General features: G+C 43.5%; 1 protein-coding gene across 2 annotated transcripts in view; it reads left to right on the top strand.

Annotated features, from left to right (window-relative positions):
- Positions 1 to 21,622, top strand: part of ERBB4 (erb-b2 receptor tyrosine kinase 4) — a 1,241,858-nt gene that overhangs the window by 1,150,331 nt on the left and 69,905 nt on the right. For both annotated transcript variants that reach the window (XM_077272252.1, XM_077272251.1), the window contains exons 24-25: positions 3,168 to 3,265; positions 7,430 to 7,600. In XM_077272252.1, the coding sequence (XP_077128367.1) occupies positions 3,168 to 3,265; positions 7,430 to 7,600 (269 nt within the window). The remainder of the gene's footprint in view (positions 1 to 3,167; positions 3,266 to 7,429; positions 7,601 to 21,622) is intronic.

Below are 21,622 nucleotides of genomic sequence, written 5' to 3'. Positions count from 1 at the left end.
GTATGCCCACGATGAGGTTTTGGTGAGATCATGATGTTGCACATTTTCTGCAGCATTTTTGCTCCCATTAATTAAAATAGGTTACTTGAGTATTTTCGAAAATGCACAGCAAGAAAAACTCACCAAATACTCATGTAGCCTAAGGGTACGTTCCCACGGTTAGTAAAAGCTGCAGGTTGGAGGCTGCTTACTTGTGCAGCATCCAACCCACAGCATCCAGATGTTACAGCATAGTGGATGGGATTTCATGAAATCCCATGTCCACTATGTGTGCACCAACGCCCGCGGATCACCCGTGGAGACGGACGTTTCCAGACCACATCATGTCAATTTGTCTTACGGAGACACAAGTCTCCGCAAGAGAAATTTCACCATTAGACCGTGTCACACTTGCGAGTGCAATGTGAGAAACTTGCGTGAGTTTCTCTCATCAATACCCGGCACTGCCGCTGGCACTCGGGACCGGAGTGTGCGGCTGCATGTATTTCTATGTAGCTGAACGATCCGGTCTGAGTGCCGGCGGCAGTGCCGGGTATTGATGCGAGAGACTTGCGCAAGTTTCTCACATTGCACTCGCAAGTGTGACCCTGGCATTAGAATGTAATCGATGCGGTGAATCCGCACGGTTCAGTGATTACATGCGGATTCACCCTCGTTCTATAGTCAGCAGCGCGTTGGACGCAGCGAACATGCGCTGCAATCAAAGCGCTGCCACTTTTTGACCATTTTCACATACCCTATCAATCCAATATTTTCCAAATCAAGGGTAACTGAAGGGTTTCTGTGCAAAAAATAAAGTGTCTCTGAACTATACCTGCAATTTCTCATCTTGTGTTACAATAGTGAGGATTTATGTGAACAATATTGCTTTTATAGTTTTTCGCAGCTGATATAAAAAATAATATTTGACAAAAATGTTGACATTTTGGGGAATACTCAGCTTACTGCAAAAACTGGTTATTGGGCAAAAAAACCCTCATTTCTTTGTACATCATAGTCTGCCCATCAAAGAGAAAAACCTGCACTAGATTAATCAATAGACAAAAAAAGTGCATTCACTTAATGAAGGTGATGTTGTCTTCAACTCATGGCCAAAATAAGCGTCTGTAAGGAGCCCGGCCGCCTGCACAAGAGTTAAATCCCTGTGAGCTACACTGCAAATACTTTGAAATGCTTTGTACTTTATCTTTTCAGTGTAAGCACAGAAAGGACATGCACCAGTAAGCAGGGGGCTGGAGAAAGAGGGAGGCAGAGACATGATATATATAGTTTTCTGTAATGCTTTGTTCTGGAGAGAGCCAGGTATTTCACCTTGGCACAAATAACAAATGTCTCCTATGCCAGAGGGCTCCACAAACCGTTCCCGAATGATTCTACCCCTGTCCTACTATATAATACTGCAACATATTCCTTTATAAGGGTTAACACGTGTAGGACATGAAGTGAGGTACTGTGATTTTTTTTGGGTTGCTTTTTTCGTTAACACTTTTCTCCAAATACTCCAATTTTCTATCACATTCTAAACCTCCTCATAGTTTAGGCCACGTTTCCACCAATCCAGGCATCCATCTTATTTTCTTTTCCTCTGGTCATAAAACACCAGAGGGAAACTGATGCCAGAGGGGATCCCATAGTTCACCATTTGATCGTTTACAATCACCCAACGCATCACTTGCTGCACTGGAGCAAAGAGTCAGTTTATGAAACAATACATGTTACGTTTTTCAATGCGACTGATCAGTTTTGCAATTGAAAAAGCCTGATGACCAGATGATAACTGAGGACATTTGCACATGAGTTGTCATCAGTTGAGGAACAAGAAAACTGATCTGGTTGGCCTGAATATATGAATATATGGAATTTATGGATATACGTGTCTTAATTGGACTCCTTTAGGGCTTGTGCAGACGACCGTATTTTTTGGTCAAAGTGACAAAAAATTGGATCACACTCTAACCAATGCTACTCTTTGGAGTCATGCACATGTTCGATTTTTTTCCTCCGGCTGAACCAGTCCGAGAAACAAGTCATAGCATTCATGAGTTTGATCCGATTATTATCGGATCACACTCGGTAGTGCAAGTCAATGGGTCCCTGAAAAAAAACTCGGATGTCATCTGAATGTAGTCCAATTTTCATGGACTGATAGATTGGAGAATTTGTTTCCCCATCTTCTCATCGGAGAAATTCATATCACATACTGATCGCAATCTGATCACAGCATTATCGGTCCCATTCTCTTGGGTTGAGAATAATGGTGAAAGAGATTTTTTTTTTCCAAACAACGCGTTTCAGCCCACAAAGGCCTTCATCAGGTATATTATAATATTATACCTGAAGAAGGCCGTTGTGGGCTGAAACGCGTTGTTTTGTTCTTATTAAAGTGTCCTAATAAATTTGTCACTGGGCAAATTATCTCAACCTCTGAACTATCCTTGTCTTCCGGAAGCACCAAGAAAGGAATTTTTCTCTTTTACCATTGTACTCACACACAATCCTTGGATTAAGGCTGGCATAGTTCCTGCAATTGTGCTGCATACCGGAAGACTAGAAGTAGTGATGAGTGAATAGCATTGTTGCTCGGGTCTCCCCGAGCACGTTCGGGTGATCTCTGAGTATTTTGTAGTGCTCGGACATTTAATTTTCCTGACCTCAGCTGCATGATTTACAGCTGCTAGCCAGGCTGAATACATGTGAGGAATGCCTGTTTGTTAGGGAATTCCCACATGTACTCAGGCTGTCCAGCAGCCGTAAATCTTGCAGCTGAGGCAACGAAAACTAAATGTCCGAGCACTACAAAATACTTGGAGATCACCCGAGCATGCTCGGGGAGACCCAGGCAACAATGCTATTTGCTCATCAGTGATGATCATCACTAATTATAAGGAGTGGATCCATCATACGGATCAATTGAATGTACATACAAGACATCCAAAGGGTGAGTGCAACAATATACATTTTCTTGCGGTGAATATACACCAACACTTAGACTCTGTGCCCCTTATCTCCCCTTTTATATCGCTTTCCAATATCCTTAGTTTGAGAATATAAGATTGTGTGACCTTGACCTAAAAATTGGCATTTTTGTGTGCAATACAGGAAGAAGAGAACATGTTGTCTTTATGCAATGAATTACGGTAATTACCATTTACTTTTCCTTTCCAAAGGTTGGATGATTGATGCTGATAGTCGCCCCAAATTCAAGGAGCTGGCTGCAGAATTTTCTAGGATGGCAAGAGACCCTCAGAGATACCTTGTTATACAGGTAATTTATACCACATATGTGCCTAACAAGTGAACGCATACACTGTGCAAATATTAGAGTAGTGTTCTCAAGTTTGGAAGTTATCCACTATAATACTAAGATAAGAATTAATAAGAACAGTTATCTTGATTGACCGACGCTCCATCCACAAGGAGCTCTTTCAAACCAGCAGTTCTCTCAATCGGTGAGGGGTTCCAATGGTCAGACCACAAGCAATCGGGAATTTATCCCCATAAAGATGGGATAACTTCCAAACTGGAGAATATCCCTTGAACTATTTTTACTACTCTATTTTTTTTTCTGTAGAGCTTTTTCTTTTTTAATATATTTGTGCTAATATCCTATATTATAATGTTATTATAGGTGCAGGCAGTATTTGTAGTAGTTCACCAATATTATAGCCATTGAATAACTATTGTTCCGATGCAAATGATCAAATTATGAATTTAAATGTAGTTAGTGAGAACTATACGCCATGCGTAAGTGCTTGAATGGTTGGCATTGATTGAAAAAATAGTCGTTAACTCTTGTCTGTGAGCTGTATCAGATAGGTAGTTCATTCCCATTCAAGCGGATAAACTTTAGATGTAGTATCAGACACAACCCAGGGTGGCGCTGTTTCTGGAAAAAAAACAGTAACTTTCTCAATCCAGGACCACCCACTTAAAGGGAATCTGTCACCAGATTTTTGCAATGTAATATGAGGACAGCATGATGTAAAGTTTAAAACACTGAATTCAGTGATGTATCATTTATTAAGTTGTGTGTAGTTTGTTACTTACAATGAAAGTTTTATTACCAGGACTTTATCACTGCCAGGACCTGGTGCTTGTGTGAGCTCTGGTCTGACCACGCCCCTCCTCTGATAAGCAGCTCACTGTCTCTCTGGTGTGGGCAGGGTTAGCTTTCTCAGCTCTGCTACTTTTAAAATCTCTGATTCTGTCACAACTGCTGAACCCAGTATACTAACTGATATATCATTGGAATCAGGGTCTGTTTTCCTACATTATGCTGCTCTCAGATGAGGTAGCAAAAACCTGGTGACAGATTCCCTTTAATATGTAAAAGGAGGTTCTTTTACAAAATTTGACATATAACGTCATATTAACACACAGCAATTTTTTAGGACAGATTTCTGTGACTGTCCTGATTATCCGAAAAGTCTTTGAACATTTAGATGTATGGAATATATTTTTTCCGTTATTTTTTACAAACAATCTGCTGTGTGAAAATACTTTTTATTGAATAATTATTAATTTCTCCTATGTAATAATAATAATAATAATAATAATAATAATAATAATGAAAGTGTACTTTACAACATCCACAAAAGGGTCACTTCCACCCCATTTTTACAAGCACAAAGCCTCATGAATGTGCAGTCTTCCTATACCTCTCAGACAACTTCATTTTTATTCTGATGTTGCTATTATCCAGGTTCATTGTGCTTATTCTAACACATTTGTATCTGTTCTCCTATTGTAGTCACCATGCTGTTACTGGGAGCCAGAATATCTCCATTGTTCTCAGTGATGCTGAGTTACTGCCATTGTGCTCTGGGGAAGAGAATATAATGGTGGGATATCATATAGGATTGCAGTGTCACACTCTTTAAAAACGTAATTGCTATAGCATAACCATCTTTACGCAGGTGGCCTTTTGCTTAAAAGAGCACATAGAGCAAGTCTTTAAGTAGATCCTGCCAATTTAATTGACTTCCTTAAAGAAACATAATTATAGGATTCATTTCTGTGTCTTTCAAGATTATGTAAATTTTCTTCTGCCTTTAAATGATCAGAAAAAGAAAAACTAAATGGTAGTTTCTTGTAAGGTTTTTATATAAAGCCTAAATTGATGAAAATGCTTATTCTGGTAATAATGTCTATTCATTAAAAAATAATTTAATCTATTACCCGAGGATTTATACGTTTTGCTGTGTCTCATATAAAGGTTTAAGGTGTTACATGATTACTTCTGGTTGAACTTGATTTTCTGAATCAGAATGACAAAATTAACCCAAAACCCAACACAGCAAACCTTACAGGACTAGTCTGATCTTCTTAATAATCCATATAGTGCGTGATTAAGGAGGTGGCGGTGTTGTCCGAGTTTCCGCTTGAAAATATGTGTATTGTTACACTGTATTTGGGTGATCAATGTGTTTAGTGATGTTCTTTGTGAGCAATAGAGTTGTGTTCAACCCAGCCACAGAGATAGTTGATAGGTAGACAGGTAGAGTTAATGGTTGGGACTAGCCCAGAGTAGGAGGGGCTAATGTGAAGGAACAGAGGGAGTTTCCTGTCAGGAAAGCAGTTAGGGCCTAGATTGCAGCTAGAGCAGACATTTGGTCTGAACAGTTAACAGAGTTGCATGAATTGTGGTTCCCAAAAGTGAGTGGAGACCAAGGCAATGGATAGGGTGATCCAGAATGTAGACAAGGAAAAGTGTTCGAAGGAGTGAGTGATTCTCTGGAAGCGAGGTCTGGGACAGGAAGCCTAGTGGGATGGTACAGTGTTATCTGACAGTCAAGTGACAGAGCAACAATCCTATAACAACCCTGTAACAATGTCCCCCATCCTGGGCCCCTTCCTGGTACAATGTCCCCTTCCTGGAATAATGCCCCTCATCCTGGGCCCCCTTCTGATATAATGCCACCCATCCTGGGACTTTAACTGTTATAATGCCCCCATCCTGGAACCCTTCCGTTCTTATTCAGCACATTTTAAAAAGAAACAAACGATCATACCTCCCTCCTCCCAGAACAACTCGTTTATAGCCAGCGCAGAAGCTGACAGATGACTTCTGCATGCCATCCCGGGCAAGCCCACATCTGCTGCCAGCCTCTGATTGGCCAGCAGCGTGTATTGCAGTGCACGGAGCCAGCGGGTCTCTGCGCTGCAATACATTTCAGTTGAATATTCGTCCAAGGATGCATATTCTGTTGAAATTGGCGTTGGCAATTGGTGCTGGATGGGCCCACTTACCATCATACCCTCTTTAAAAGCAATCTTTATGCCCCTTGCGATTGCAGATTTCTGAATACTGACATAATGTGTAACTCCTTTACTCCAGGAAAGCTATTTGTCAGGAATAGCTCTTGTAGATGCCAGTATTTTGCTTTATAAAAAACATGCATACAATAATTAGGAATTGACAAATTATGACATTAAAAGACCTTATCCAGGAAGACTGAAGGACTTATAAATGTGAGTGTTTTCTTACTTTAGATCGAAGCACCCTTTAGTCTTTAACCTTAGTGTAACATATCCCAGACCACTTACTATTAACAGACCGTGCATTTGTTTTATGATGCAGAATGGATAAGCAATTAGTGGAATGGATTGATGCAAGCTGTAAAATAAGAACAAGAAAACCGACAATTGTTTCCATGAAGATTACATAAATTTACTTTTTACTAGAAATCAGTGAAATCTCTGCCTTGCCATAGGCGGCATTTTAATGTAAATGCTTTTTGAACAAAAAAAAAATTGACAAAAGATTCCTTTTCAAGAGCAAAGATCCCATGGAGACTGAGAAGAACTGCTAATAAGCTTCTAAAATCCCATCCTCTGAGCTGTGCAAAGTTTGAAGGTGAATGTGCTCAGTCGCTTCCTTCTATACTATGTCAAAGCGTAACAGTCCAAAAAACTCACATAAGGAATCACCAGACCCTGTCAAACGCTGTCCAGAAATTGATTCTGTAGACAGGGAGAAAAGCAGAGATAAAGCAATAGAGAAGCGGTAATGTGGATAGTCTCATTTGATGCATAGCATTTCTGATTCAGTCAATATGTCCCTGGAATAAATCAAATTATGCAGTGTTGGAAGGACTGTCTTACGATATCTTTTCCTGGCTGCGCGCTGTCTTTGTGCTCTGTAGTGCATTCTTATGGAGGGGAACTGAATTTCATATATTAAAAGAATATTTTATGCATATGTTAAGCCCTGTATCTATTAGGAAGTAGATAGATAGATAGATAGATAGATAGATAGATAGATAGATAGATAGATAGATAAAAACTCCACATAATGAGGGCAGAACTCCAAAGTCAGATAATGAAAAGACAGATTTCAATCAGCCCATGTGATGTTCTGGTTCAAAATGGAGGAGCCTTTGGACAGATTAAATTAGTCATTGATATGTATATATTGTTTCTTCTCTAGGGGGATGACCGCATGAAGCTTCCTAGTCCTAATCATAGCAAGTTCTTCCAAAACCTCCTCGATGATGAAGATTTAGAAGATATGATAGATGCCGAGGAGTATCTTGTCCCTCAGGCCTTTAATATCCCACCTCCAATCTATACCTCTAGGACACGAATCGACTCCAACAGAGTAAGTGATTGTACTGTAAGCATTGCACATATTTATGTTATTAGTTTTACATAGAACCACATGGTATAGTCTGATATCGTGTTATAATATATCCTATCATGAACACAGCCCCCTTTTGATTAGGACAGGTATATAATGTCCTGTCACAGTGATGCACCAGAAGACTAAAGGACCCTCATTATCCCACCAACACTTTCATGGTGTGTGCACACGTTCAGGATTTCTTGCAGAAATTTCCTGACAAAAAACGGACATTTCTGCCAGAAATCTGCATGCATTTTTTTCACATTTTTATGCGTTTTTTGTGCATTTTTTTTGCGTTTTTTTCCGGAGCTTTCCCAATGCATTAAATAGCAGGAAAAACGTGAAAAATCCGCAAAATTAATTAACATGCTGCTTTTTTACCACGATGCGTTTTTTTCGCGGAAAAAAAATGCATCATGTGCACAAAAATTGCAGAATGCATTCTAAATGATAGGATGCATATGTATGCATTTTTAATGCATTTTTATCGAGTTTTTATAGCAAAAAAAACACGAAAAATCCTGAACGTGTGCACATACCCTCAAAGTCAGGTCTGTTCTTCTTCTCAGCTCTGCCGAGTGACTGCTAGGGGTGATTCATTCAGCATTATTGAGGAATTTATATTATTATTTTATTCTATTATGGCCACATGTAAAGAGGCCCAAACTTGTGTCTAAGATTATTCCTAAAAATATCCTTAATGCACCACTGTGAGGTAACACTAAGGTTTGTTCCCTGTCACAAGTAAAATACTTACCAGCAACTGTCTTCTGCTCTTCCCATCGCCGCCCTGGTTCCATTCCGCTATCTTGTGACCACAGCTCTTGAATAACTGGGAGCCAGAGGTAATGGTCACAAGCTTTTCATTTAAATCTATGAGACCCATGTTCTCACCCCGTTCTGGCTCTCAATGATGTACATTGAGTAGTGACTTTTGGATCGCCCAGAAAACACTGGAGGAGTCCAGTAGGTCTCAAATAGCTGAAGACAACCGGAGAGTAGAAGACAGTGGCTGGTAAGTATATTACTAGGGACAGGGAACAAGTATTTGTGATGCCACTCTGGCATTAAAATAAAACACACACCAAAGTGGTTCTTAGAAATCTATTCTTTGCATTGCTTTCAGTAGTTTTTAAACAATGGTTTGGCATTTATTTGTCTTACTAATTTTATGTTTTGTACTGGGATACTGTTCTTTGAAAAGGCAGCTTTATTGGGTTAGGGAATGTCTACATTGTAATTTGATAATAGTTCAGTAATTAAATGATTTAATATATATTTTTTTAATATACTTTGTGTTTCAATTCCATAATTGTTCACAATTTCAAGATCTTTTGCTCTCAATGAACAGAAAAATCGTGTGGCCTAAAATCTGTCCTGATTACGGTATATCTAACTGCAAAAGTAGCACAGTTCAAGATGGAGCTTTTCCAGAACTTTGTAAAGTCAAGAAATATTGTAAAATGAAAAAAAAAGCTGCTAGCAACTTGACTTTTTGGTGATCTGTAAAGGTCTTTGTTGATTTTCCTGCAGTTGATCACAATCTGTGTACTCAAGTAAGGGCTGGCTTCAGAGATCATGTGTGTAGAAAGCTGGTGATCAGTGGCAGCAAAGTGAGCAGATACTGATGTGTACTATCAACGCTATAATGTGGGGGCAGCATGAGATTAGTTGGATGAATTATGATTTTCCCTGCTTTTACAAAAAATGGGTATCCTGGACAACAACTTTAAGTTAAAAGAAAATTTGAAATTGACGAGTGGAGACACAACATATACTATGAAACTGCTCAACTTTCCAATTATCCAATAAATAACCTTTCTTTGCAGAAAACTCCTGTAAATAACTTTAAACCTATAAACCTAATGTCTACTCCTGCATTTACCATGTCTAGAAATATTAGAAATCTTTGTGATCACCTAAATCAATAAAATCGAGCTTAGTTCTGTTGGCAGCATATTATAAAGAACTCCTATAGGATTGCTAAATGGTCTGCAGTCCTCTGTGCTGAGCTGGCCAAGGTGCTGAACATGGAAATGCTCAACAAGTTATTATTTTCTACACATTGCGCCATGTTGCACAAAAAATGTTCTAAACTAATAGGTTGTATTTCAGAGTCATAATATACAAGAGGCAAATTAATTTTTTGCAATATTAAATACAATACATACAATAATTATAATATTAAACAAATTGCGTTAATGACTATAACTATTATAGATTATGGTAATATTTTACCATTCAGCTGAAGTTGTAAGTTGCTCACTGCATGCAGTATAAGGGGAATACTAATCAGTAACTCTGTTGGAGTCTACATTTTATATTTTTCTTGATACTTTATTGAATTGGCATTGACTGATTATATTTTCTTTACATACATTTCTGCTTTTCAAAATTTGTTCGAAACATTCATGTCTAACTTTTCCTTAGACAGTTACTTATCTGTGCCGCACTGTCAGACATGGGACCTGACAGCTCACCAGCTCTCACAAGCAATTTAAATGTCTGAACAAAGATAAAATCTTGAGAAAGATAAAATCTTGAAAAAGTTTTAAAAATCATTTGAAATTTCTTTAGATCATGTCCACATGCTGTGGATTATTTCAGGATTTAGATATATTCTTGGTGTATTTTGATATTTGTTGCAAAATCAATCCAAGTGGAGAAACGGAAAAACACTGGCACTGCCAAAAGCATAGTTTTCTGTGATTAAGAGTTCACTCATATGCTCTCGTCATTCACGATGACTCTCAGAATAGCACAAGCCCTTCATAAATTCCACTTTAATAAATAAAAATGATGTGATACTCACCACTGATAATTCATCGTTCAATTTTTTTACATCATATCCATGATTACAAAATCTTAGTAGAGTATGCAAACTGTTTTACTTGTAGTCACTCTTCTTCTAGGCCAATGAGAAGAAGAGCCATGACTACATGTGAAACACCTATAGATGCAAGTCTCTAGGCCTAGGTCTAGAAAATGTGTGTCCACTGCCTACATGTGAGACAGCTGTAGACAAAAATCTCTAGGAGTAGGCATAGAAGAAGCATGACTACAAACAAAACAGCTGTAGACACAAGTCTCCAAATCTACAGCTAGAAGAAGCATGGCTACATGCAAAATATCTGTAGCTACAAGTCCCTGTGACTTTGCCAAGAACAGAGTTTCCCAAACTTCTGTCCTCATGGCCCCAAACACATCATGTTTTCAGGATTTTCTTGGTATTACAGAGGTGATGGAATTATTATTAAGGCATCAGAAAGTACAACAGGTTCTCTCACCTGTGCAATACTAAAGAAATCCTCAAAACACGATGTGTTGGGTGTCTGTGAGGACAAGGTTTGAGAAACACTGGCCTAAAATAAGCAGTACTACATGCAAAACAGCTGTAGATGCAAGTTCCTAAGCCAAAGCCTAGAAGAAGCTTGACTACATGCAAAACAGTTCTAGCGACAAGTCTCTAGGCCTAGGTCTAGAAAATGTGTGCCTACATGTGAGACAGCTGTAGACAAAAATCTCTAGGAGTAGGCATAGAAGAAGCATGACTACAAGCAAAACAGCTGTAGACATAAGTCTCCAAGTCTACAGCTAGAAGAAGCATGGCTACATGCAAAACAGATCTAGCGACAAGTCTCTAGGCCTAGAAGAAGTGTGACCACACATGAGACGGCTGTAAAGAAAAATGTATAGGTCTAGGCCTAGAAGAAGGAGTAGATGCAAAACAGCTACAGATGCAAGTCTCTAGGACAAAGCCTAGAAGAAGTGTGACCATATAAGGAGATGGACAATTGCCCTTCTCCCCCTTGAAGACATCAGTGCTGTGTATAATGTGATGTGTAATCTGAATAATGTCCTGTATCTTCTGTACATCTTGTGTCATATGAAATGTAAGATGTTTGCCTAAGTAATGTGATAATGTAAGGTATTATAGTGCATAGTGATGTGATGCATGAAAAATATAGGTTAGGACTTAGGACATACCGGTAGTGTTGGCATAGAATGTAGGTGAAAGGGTATATTTCCCCAGCAACAGACTCATGGAGCAAGAGTTATTGTTGGGACCAGCCCACAGTGGGAAGGCTAAGTGCTAGGGCAAGTGACCTGCTTCTGGAGCGGCCTCCAAACGCAGGGCAGCGGGGTACTCTGCTGGGTTGATGGAATGGCAGCTAGATGTTGTAACTTCCCACAGGTGAAGTATGTCCCCAGGGCTTCCCTTGATGAGTAGATGGTAATGGTGTAGGTCGCAGTAAATGACGAGGACACAGGGTTGCAGTCTCTTTACCTTTTTACTGAAGGCTTCGGTGTCCACAATCCAGAGCACTGCTAACAGGGCTGGCTGAGACCGGCCGGTCCGAAGGCACATCCAGAGTTCCCTTTGCAGGTGGAAAGCAGTAGCCTTCCTACTAGCGCCTGTGTGTTGTAGTACCTCCCTGCTGAGCACCACGGGATAGTCCTCACAACTGTCGTGTATGTTTCTGTTCTTTTCTCTCCTTCCCTCAGATGGTTTGGATAGGACGCACCCGTATGACGGGGTAGGCCTGGAGTTATTTTATAGGGACCCTAGAGAAGCCCCTCTCCCACAATTGACTCCATTGTCTTCATTAGGTGTAAAGGTGAGACAGCCAACCTAGAGTTAACTGCCCTGCCGTAGTTCAAAGTAATGCGTAGAGCCTATTACTTCCTCGGCATTCCGGCCGCCGGCTACACACCTCAGAAGAATGTTGCCGATCTTGGGTCACGACTCCTCCTGGTTCTATCTCCTTTGTGCTGTGATCTTGTTTCTCACTTCTCCACAATATACTTCGCTTCGTGTCCTTTCTTAGGATGCCGCCGCAATGAGGTGCAGGCGCGGCTCCGTAACGATCTGTCTGTGCTAGGCCACTGCCAGGATCCCACCCCTGACAGGGACCTCCCTGAGTCTTCCCAAGCAACGCTCTCACTAGATGTTACCTGGGCAAAACCCAGTCAGCTTCTCCCTAACTTCCTATCCGACTCCCAGTTTTACCAGAGTGTGAGGAGTGGCCTAATACATAGAACATTTTGCTCCCCCTGGTGGCCAGAGTGTGAAGTGTAGTGTGTGACTGTGATACCTGGTCAGGTGAACTCCGTTAGTGCCATCAGACATACCATCACTCCCCCTGGTGGAGGAGCGACGTTACTGCAACGAACAGGACTCTGGGGCGCTGCACTCCCTAACGTTAAATCCAGTACTCCCGGACTGGGAAAAGAAGAACAACAATACATGTTAGCAAAAGACATACAAAATTTTGGAATGCTGTAAACAAGTAAATTTAACAGTGCTTCCCTTTATGGGAGGTGAGGACACTTGAACGTTGCAAACAGAAACATATTTACATTGTGCTTAAGATTTTAAATAACACTTATAATTATCTAACTATAAATAACTATCATTACCCAACCGGGCATACTATCTACTTTCTACTGTGCAAACTTTTCTTGAACAATAATTTAACTTTTCCTTTAAGGGCAAGTACCCACTAAAGGTATATTATCTAACGCTACAGTACAAATTAACTCTTCTTTATTTTCCTAAGTGCAAGATTTATCAACCATCTATCTATGGCTCTCTAGAGGACTCACTAACCCCTACGGGTTGACTTTCATTGAAATTCGGCTTTCAACTTTTTTTCTGTCCTCAGTTTCTATTTCTCAACATCATCAAACATTTCTTATTATTAGCTTACCAACTACATACTACTACTATGTATCAACATTATTACTATCTAACTTCTTTAAGGCACATTATGGTTTAGGCTAAGTGCAACAATTAGACATTCCCTTTAAGAGGAAACCAAGTCTCTTCTGAGGCGGTGCAAATTATTTGCAAGTCAGTTTAAAGCAAGAACTTCTGCGCTGTACTCAGGAACAGTCTCTTCAAAAAGCTGTTCTTTTTGTAAAACCAGTAGGGGGCACCCTTAAGAAGGTGCAAACTATGTACAAGTAGTTTGTGAATCATTCACCGTCCATGATTCGGCAGTCTTTTTAGAACTATGATGAACTTGTGCAAACTGGAAACAATAAGGATCCCGGGTCAACAAAGGGATCCCTTTAAGAATAACCCTAAACGGGTTTAAAGCAGCAAAAACAGGAAAACAAACAGTTAACTATTTATAGTTTCAGGTTTCCGAGGTTTAGTTGGACGGCTTCCAGGGCTGCACCTGGCACTTAACCCTTCTTGGCCTGGGAAGGGTGATGTCCAGGGTTACACCCAGTGCTGGATAAATGCCGTTAATCTGTCTTTCATGTACAGTTAAGTCATGCGCAGCAATGGAGGTCTGCGTAGCTTGAGTATGGGCATTTGCTGCAGCAGAGTTAGCGGCTGCTGCAAGATCAGTCACTGGAACGGAGTCAGCAGCTGTGGCACTAGCAGTCGCTGGAGTGGTGTCGGTCATCAGGGCAGGGTCGTTCTTCATACCTGCTTCAGATGCGGTCCCTCCAGTGCCGGTCTGCTCTGTCTCCGCTGGGGTCTGGAATGCTGGTTGCGGGGCCTTGTACTGCGACGTTGTCATCTCTGTTTGCAGCATCTCGCTTTCCGGCAGAGCCTTGCTTTCTGGCTTCGGAGCGCTGGAACTTCTTTCCTGCTCCGGACCAGATGAGGCTGCCGACAGGCGTCTGGTGAGGCTCCCGCTGAAGATCTTCTTCCACCCGGCCTCAGTGCTCAGCTGCGTCCGCAGGAGTTGGTCGCTGAGCTATTCCACGCCGGCCTGCAGGAAATCAGCATCAACGGTGGAGGCCTGGTTACGGTGCCCCTCCGGGTAGCTGGGGGAGTCCTCTGCTCCAACCCCACGCTCCGGCTTCGGGTGGCTGGCCATGGCGTCCTCCATGTGGCTGACCTCTTCTTTGTCCTTTTCCCGCTCTCTCCTTCGTGCGCGGTTTCGCTTTCTTTGTCTCCGCCCTCCATTGAGAATCAGGAGGCGGATCTCGGCTGCTGACGGACACGTCCTCAAGGTACAGAATTACTTAGACTGGGCGGCCATTGTTCTTCGCTCTCTTCAGTTCAGTCACGCCCACAAATCCACGCCCTTCTTCTTCTCCTGCGCCCCTCGCGGCGCTGTAATGGCGGCAGTTTTGGCCGGAATTTTTGGCGGCAAATAGCAATACACAGTCTTTGCAATAAATCACAATTCAAGCACAATTCAGTCACAGTTCCAAGGCACACATGACCTGATTCTCAGGCTTAAGTAGATCCTGTTCGTGACGCCAAGTTTGGAGCGGCCCCCAAACGCAGGGCAGTGGGGTACTCGGTACCGGGTCCCTCGGTCTCAGTTCTAGGACTGTCACGGTGGCCCGACCCGGTCCGTGGCCCTGCTAAGGGGCGCCCAAATAAAGGTGTAGGTGAGAGTTTGTCAAGTGTTCGTGACGCCACCTGTGGTATTCGGTCAGGGTGACCAACGCTGCTAGGGGTCCACTGGGTTGATGGAATAGCAGCTAGATGTTGTAACTTCCCACAGGTGAAGTATGTCCCCAGGGCTTCCCTTGATGAGTAGATGGTAATGGTGTAGGTCGCAGTAAATGACGAGGACACAGGGTTGCAGTCTCTTTACCTTTTTATTGAAGGCTTCGGCATCCACAATCCAGAGCACTGCTAACAGGGCTGGCTGAGACCGGCCGGTCCGAAGGCACATCCAGAGTTCCCTTTGCAGGTGGAAAGCAGTAGCCTACCTACTAGCGCCTGGGTGTTGTAGTACCTCCCTGCTGAGCACCATGGGATAGTCCTCACAACTGTCGTGTATGTTTCTGTTCTTTTCTCTCCGTCCCCCAGATGGTTTGGATAGGACGCACCCGTATGACGGGGTAGGCCTGGAATTATTTTATAGGGACCCTAGAGACGCCCCTCTCCCACAATTGCCTCCGTTGTCTTCATTAGGTGTAAAGGTGAGACAGCCAAGCTAGAGTTAACTGCCCGGCCGGAGTTCAAAGTAATGCGTAGAGCCTATTACTTCCTCGGTCTTCCGGCCGCCGGCTACGCGCCTCAGAAGGATGTTGCCGATCTCGGGGAACGACTCCTTCTGGTTCTATCGCCTTTGTGCTGTGATCTCGTTTTTCACTTCTCCACAATATACTTCACTTTGTGTCCTTTCTTAGGATGCCGCCGCAATGAGGTGCAGTGTTATGGACCTGGTGGTTAGGAGCACCCGAAATGACCTGATGGTTAAAATGGAAAAACCTGGGACAAGCTCTGAGGAAGTGGTAACTCTACTGACCGCAATCCCTAATCCTATCACACACACTAGAAATAGCCGTGGAGCATACCTAACTCTCCCTAGACGCCTCTTCACAGCCTAAGAGCTAACTACCCCTAAAGATAGAAATAGCAGCCTACCTTGCCTCAGAGAAATTCCCCAAAGTAAAGGTAACCCCCCACAAATATTGACTGTGAGTTAAGAGGAAGTAACAAACACAGGAATGAAACAGATTTTAGCAAAGGAGGCCGAATCTTCTCTAGACAGACAGAGGATAGGAAAGGGAACTATGCGGTCAGTATTAAAAACTACAAAAACCATGCAGAGTGTGCAAAAAGACCTCCACACCGACTCACGGTGTGGAGGTGCAGCTCTGCACCCCCAGAGCTTCCAACTAGCAAGGAAATATCATAATAGCAAGCTGGACTAGAAACATAGCATGTACTGAGAAATATATTCAAAAACCAATGAACAGCAAATGGACTAGCGAGGACTTAGCTTCTGCTGGAGTAGACAGGTCATCTGAGAAATCCAAGAGAGATCTGAACCAGTACTGAGACATTGACAGCTGGCATGAACTAACGACCTGGGCAGAGTTAAAGGGAACCTATCACCCCGTTTTTTAAAGATTAGATAAAAATAGTGTGAAATAGGGGCAGAGCTGGGCTTTACATTAGTGCCTTTTTGGTGCCTTTACCCCCCCGTTAGGCTGCCGAAATACCTTTGTGAAGTGGCCGTTTTGTCCTGTCACTCAAGTTGGTCAGGTCGGATGGGCGTGGTCACAGCGCTGTTTCTCCCCCAGATCAGGCTCATCATTACGTTGGTGGCGTAGTGGTGTACGCATGTCCAAGGTCCCGAATCCTGCACAGGGGTGTGAAAATAGCAGCGATGTCCGTTATTCCATTGGTGGTCGGTGGGCGCGGCCATCTTGCTTTGGCCGCGCGTGCGCAGAAGCGGCGCTCTGCTGGCCGCGGCTTCAGGAAAATGGCCGCGGGCATCCGCGCGTGCGCAGATGGCTATCGTGGCGGCCATTTTCGTGAAGCCGAGATGCGAACTCTGCTTCACGAAAATGGCCTCCGCGATAGCCATCTGCGCACGCGCGGATGCCCGCGGCCATTTTCCTGAAGCCGCGGCCAGCAGAGCGCCGCTTCTGCGCACGCACGGCCAAAGCAAGATGGCCGCGCCCACCGACCACCAATGGAATAACGGACATCGCTGCTATTTTCACACCCCTGTGCAGGATTCGGGACCTTGGACATGCGCACACCACTACGCCACCAACGTAATGATGAGCCTGATCTGGGGGAGAAACAGCGCTGTGACCACGCCCATCCGACCTGACCAACTTGAGTGACAGGACAAAACGGCCACTTCACAAAGGTATTTCGGCAGCCTAACGGGGGTGTAAAGGCACCAAAAAGGCACTAATGTAAAGCCCAGCTCTGCCCCTATTTCACACTATTTTTATCTAATCTTTAAAAAACGGGGTGATAGGTTCCCTTTAAATAGGGAAGCCAGTAGCAGCAATAAACGAGGGCAGCTGAGAAAGCCAACCTCAAAGATCAGCAGTTCCACTTATAGCCACCAGAGGGTGTCCAAGGACAGAACTCACCAAAGTACCATTCACGACCACAGGAGGGAGCCCGAGAACGGAATTCACAACAGTACCCCCCCTTGAGGAGGGGTCACCGAACCCTCACCAGAGCCCTCAGGCCGATCAGGATGAGCCACATGAAAGGCACGAACCAAATCGGCAGCATGGACATCGGAGGCAACAACCCAGGAATTATCCTCCTGACCATAGCCCTTCCTTTTAACCAGGTACTGAAGCTTCCGTCTCGAAATACGAGAATCTAAAATCTTCTCCACCACATACTCCAACTCCCCCTCAACCAACACCAGAGCAGGAGGATCAATGGAAGGAACCATAGGCTCCACATATCTCCGCAGCAACGACCTATGGAACACATTATGGATGGCAAAAGAAGCTGGAAGGGCCAAACGAAACGACACAGGATTGATAATTTCAGAAATCTTATAAGGACCAATGAAACGAGGCTTGAACTTAGGAGAAGAAACCTTCATAGGAACAAAACGAGAAGACAACCAAACCAAATCCCCAACACGAAGTCGGGGACCAACACAGCGACGGCGGTTAGCAAAACGTTGCGCCCTCTCCTGAGACAACGTCAAATTGTCCACCACGTGAGTCCAAATTTGCTGCAACCTGTCCACTACAGAATCCACACCAGGACAGTCAGAAGGCTCAACCTGCCCTGAAGAAAAACGAGGATGAAAACCACAATTACAAAAAAAAAGGCGAAACCAAAGTAGCAGAACTAGCCCGATTATTAAGGGCGAACTCGGCCAGTGGCAAGAAGGTCACCCAATCATCCTGATCATCAGAGACAAAGCATCTCAGATAGGTCTCCAAGGTCTGATTAGTTCGTTCGGTTTGGCCATTTGTCTGAGGATGGAACGCTGAAGAAAAAGACAAATGAATGCCCATCTTAGCACAATAGGACCGCCAAAACCTAGAAACAAACTGGGAACCTCTGTCCGACACAATGTTCTCCGGAATGCCATGCAAACGAACCACATGCTGAAAAAATAATGGAACCAAATCAGAGGAGGAAGGCAATTTAGGCAAGGGTACCAAATGGACCATCTTAGAAAACCGATCACAAACCACCCAGATGACAGACATCCTTTGAGAGACAGGAAGATCAGAAATGAAATCCATGGAAATATGCGTCCAAGGCCTCTTCGGGACAGGCAAAGGCAAAAGCAACCCACTGGCACGAGAACAGCAAGGTTTGGCCCGAGCACAAGTCCCACAGGACTGCACAAAAGAACGCACATCCCGTGACAAGTAAGGCCACCAAAAGGACCTAGCAACCAAATCTCTGGTACCAAAAATCCCAGGATGACCAGCCAATACTGAACAATGAACCTCAGAAATAACCCTACTAGTCCATCTATCAGGGACAAACAGTTTCTCCACTGGACAGCGGTCAGGTCTATCAGCCTGAAAATCCTGCAGCACCCGCCGCAAATCAGGGGAGATGGCAGACAAAATCACCCCCTCTTTGAGAATACCAGCCGGCTCAGAGACTCCCGGAGAATCAGGCAAAAAACTCCTAGAAAGGGCATCAGCCTTCACATTCTTAGATCCCGGAAGGTATGAGACCACAAAATCGAAACGGGAGAAAAACAGTGACCATCGAGCCTGTCTAGGATTCAACCTCTTGGCGGACTCGAGGTAAGTCAGATTCTTGTGTTCAGTCAAGACCACCACGCGATGTTTGGCTCCCTCAAGCCAATGTCGCCACTCCTCGAATGCCCACTTCATAGCCAACAACTCCCGATTGCCGACATCATAATTACGCTCAGCAGGCGAAAACTTTCTAGAAAAGAAAGCACACGGCTTCATCAAAGAGCCATCAGAACTTCTCTGAGACAAAACAGCCCCTGCCCCAATCTCAGAAGCATCAACCTCGACCTGAAAAGGGAGCAAAACATCTGGCTGACGCAACACAGGGGCCAAAGTAAAATGACGTTTAAGCTCCTGAAAAGCCTCAACGGCCGCAGGGGAACAGTTCACCACATCAGCGCCTTTCTTCGTCAAATCAGTCAAAGGCTTAACCACACTAGAAAAATTAGCGATGAAGCGACGGTAAAAATTAGCAAAGCCCAGGAACTTCTGAAGACTCTTCACAGATGTAGGTTGAGTCCAATCATAAATGGCCTGAACTTTAACAGGGTCCATCTCGATAGTGGAAGGGGAAAAAATGAAGCCCAAAAAGGAAACCTTCTGAACTCCAAAGAGACACTTAGACCCCTTCACAAACAACGCATTAGCACGAAGGACCTGGAACACCATCCTGACCTGCCTTACATGAGACTCCCAATCATCCGAAAAGACCAAAATATCATCCAAATATACAATCAGGAACCTATCCAGATACTTCCGGAAGATGTCATGCATAAAGGACTGAAACACAGATGGGGCATTAGAAAGCCCGAATGGCATCACCAGGTACTCAAAATGGCCCTCGGGCGTATTAAATGCTGTTTTCCATTCATCGCCCTGTTTAATACGCACAAGATTATACGCCCCTCGAAGGTCAATCTTGGTAAACCAACTAGCCCCCTTAATCCGAGCAAACAAATCAGACAACAGAGGCAAAGGGTACTGAAATTTGACCGTGATTTTATTGAGAAGGCGGTAATCTATACAGGGTCTCAGAGAGCCATCCTTCTTGGCCACAAAAAAGAACCCTGCTCCCAACGGTGACGAAGACGGGCGAATATGTCCTTTCTCCAAGGACTCCTTTACATAACTCCGCATAGCGGCATGTTCCGGCACAGATAAATTAAACAATCGGCCCTTAGGGAACTTACTACCAGGAATCAAATTAATAGCGCAATCACAGTCCCTATGAGGAGGTAGGGCACTGGACTTGGGCTCATCAAATACATCCTGGTAATCCGACAAAAACTCAGGAATTTCAGAAGGAGTGGAAGAAATTGACATCAAAGGAACATCAGTATGTATCCTTTGACAACCCCAACTAGACACAGACATTGATTTCCAATCCAGTACTGGATTATGAACCTGTAACCATGGCAAACCCAACTCGACAACATCATGCAAATTATGCAACACCAAAAAGCGAATATTTTCCTGATATGCGGGAGCCATGCACATGGTCAGCTGAGTCCAGTACTGAGGTTTATTCTTGGCCAATGGCGTAGCATCAATCCCCCTTAAGGGAATAGGAATCTGCAAAGGCTCCAAGAAAAAACCACAGCGCCTGGCAAACTCCAAGTCCATCAAATTCAGAGCAGCGCCCGAATCCACAAATGCCATAACAGAGTAGGACGACAATGAGCAAATCAGAGTAACGGATAAGAGAAATTTAGGCTGCACAGTACTAATGGTGACAGACCTAGCGAACCTCTTAGTGCGCTTAGGACAATCAGAGATAGCATGAGAAGAGTCACCACAGTAAAAACACAGCCCATTCTGACGTCTGTGTTCTTGCCGTTCAGCTCTGGTCAAAGTCCTATCACATTGCATAGGCTCAGGCCTTTGCTCAGAGGACACCGCCAAATGGTGCACAACTTTGCGCTCACGCAAACGCCGATCAATCTGAATGGCCAAAGACTTTGATTCATTCAGACCAACATGCGTGGGGAACCCCACCATAACATCTTTAAGGGCTTCAGAAAGACCCTTCCTGAAAATTGCTGCCAGGGCACACTCATTCCATTGTGTAAGCACAGACCACTTTCTAAACTTCTGGCAATATACTTCTGCTTCATCCTGACCCTGACATAGAGTCAGCAAGATCTTTTCTGCCTGATCCACAGAATTAGGTTCGTCATAAAGCAATCCAAGCGCTAGAAAAAATGCATCTACATTAAGCAATGCAGGATTTCCTGGCTCAAGGGAGAATGCCCAGTCTTGCGGGTCACCACGCAACAAAGAAATAACAATCTTTACTTGCTGAATGGGGTCACCAGAAGAGCGGGGTTTCAGAGCAAGAAACAGTCTGCAATTATTTTTGAAATTCAAAAATTTAGATCTTTCCCCAGAAAACAAATCAGGGATTGGAATTCTAGGCTCTAACATCGGATTCCCAACTACATAATCTTGAATACTCTGTACCCTAACAGCGAGTTGATCCACACAAGAGGACAAACCCTGAATATCCATATCTACACCTGAGTCCTGAACCACCCAGAGTTTAAGGGGAAAAGAAAGACAAAACAAGCAGCAAAG

The sequence above is a fragment of the Ranitomeya variabilis genome, chromosome 7 (assembly GCF_051348905.1).
Source record: "Ranitomeya variabilis isolate aRanVar5 chromosome 7, aRanVar5.hap1, whole genome shotgun sequence".
Taxonomy (NCBI): Eukaryota; Metazoa; Chordata; class Amphibia; order Anura; family Dendrobatidae; genus Ranitomeya; species Ranitomeya variabilis.
This window is presented reverse-complemented; position numbering and strand designations above follow the sequence as displayed.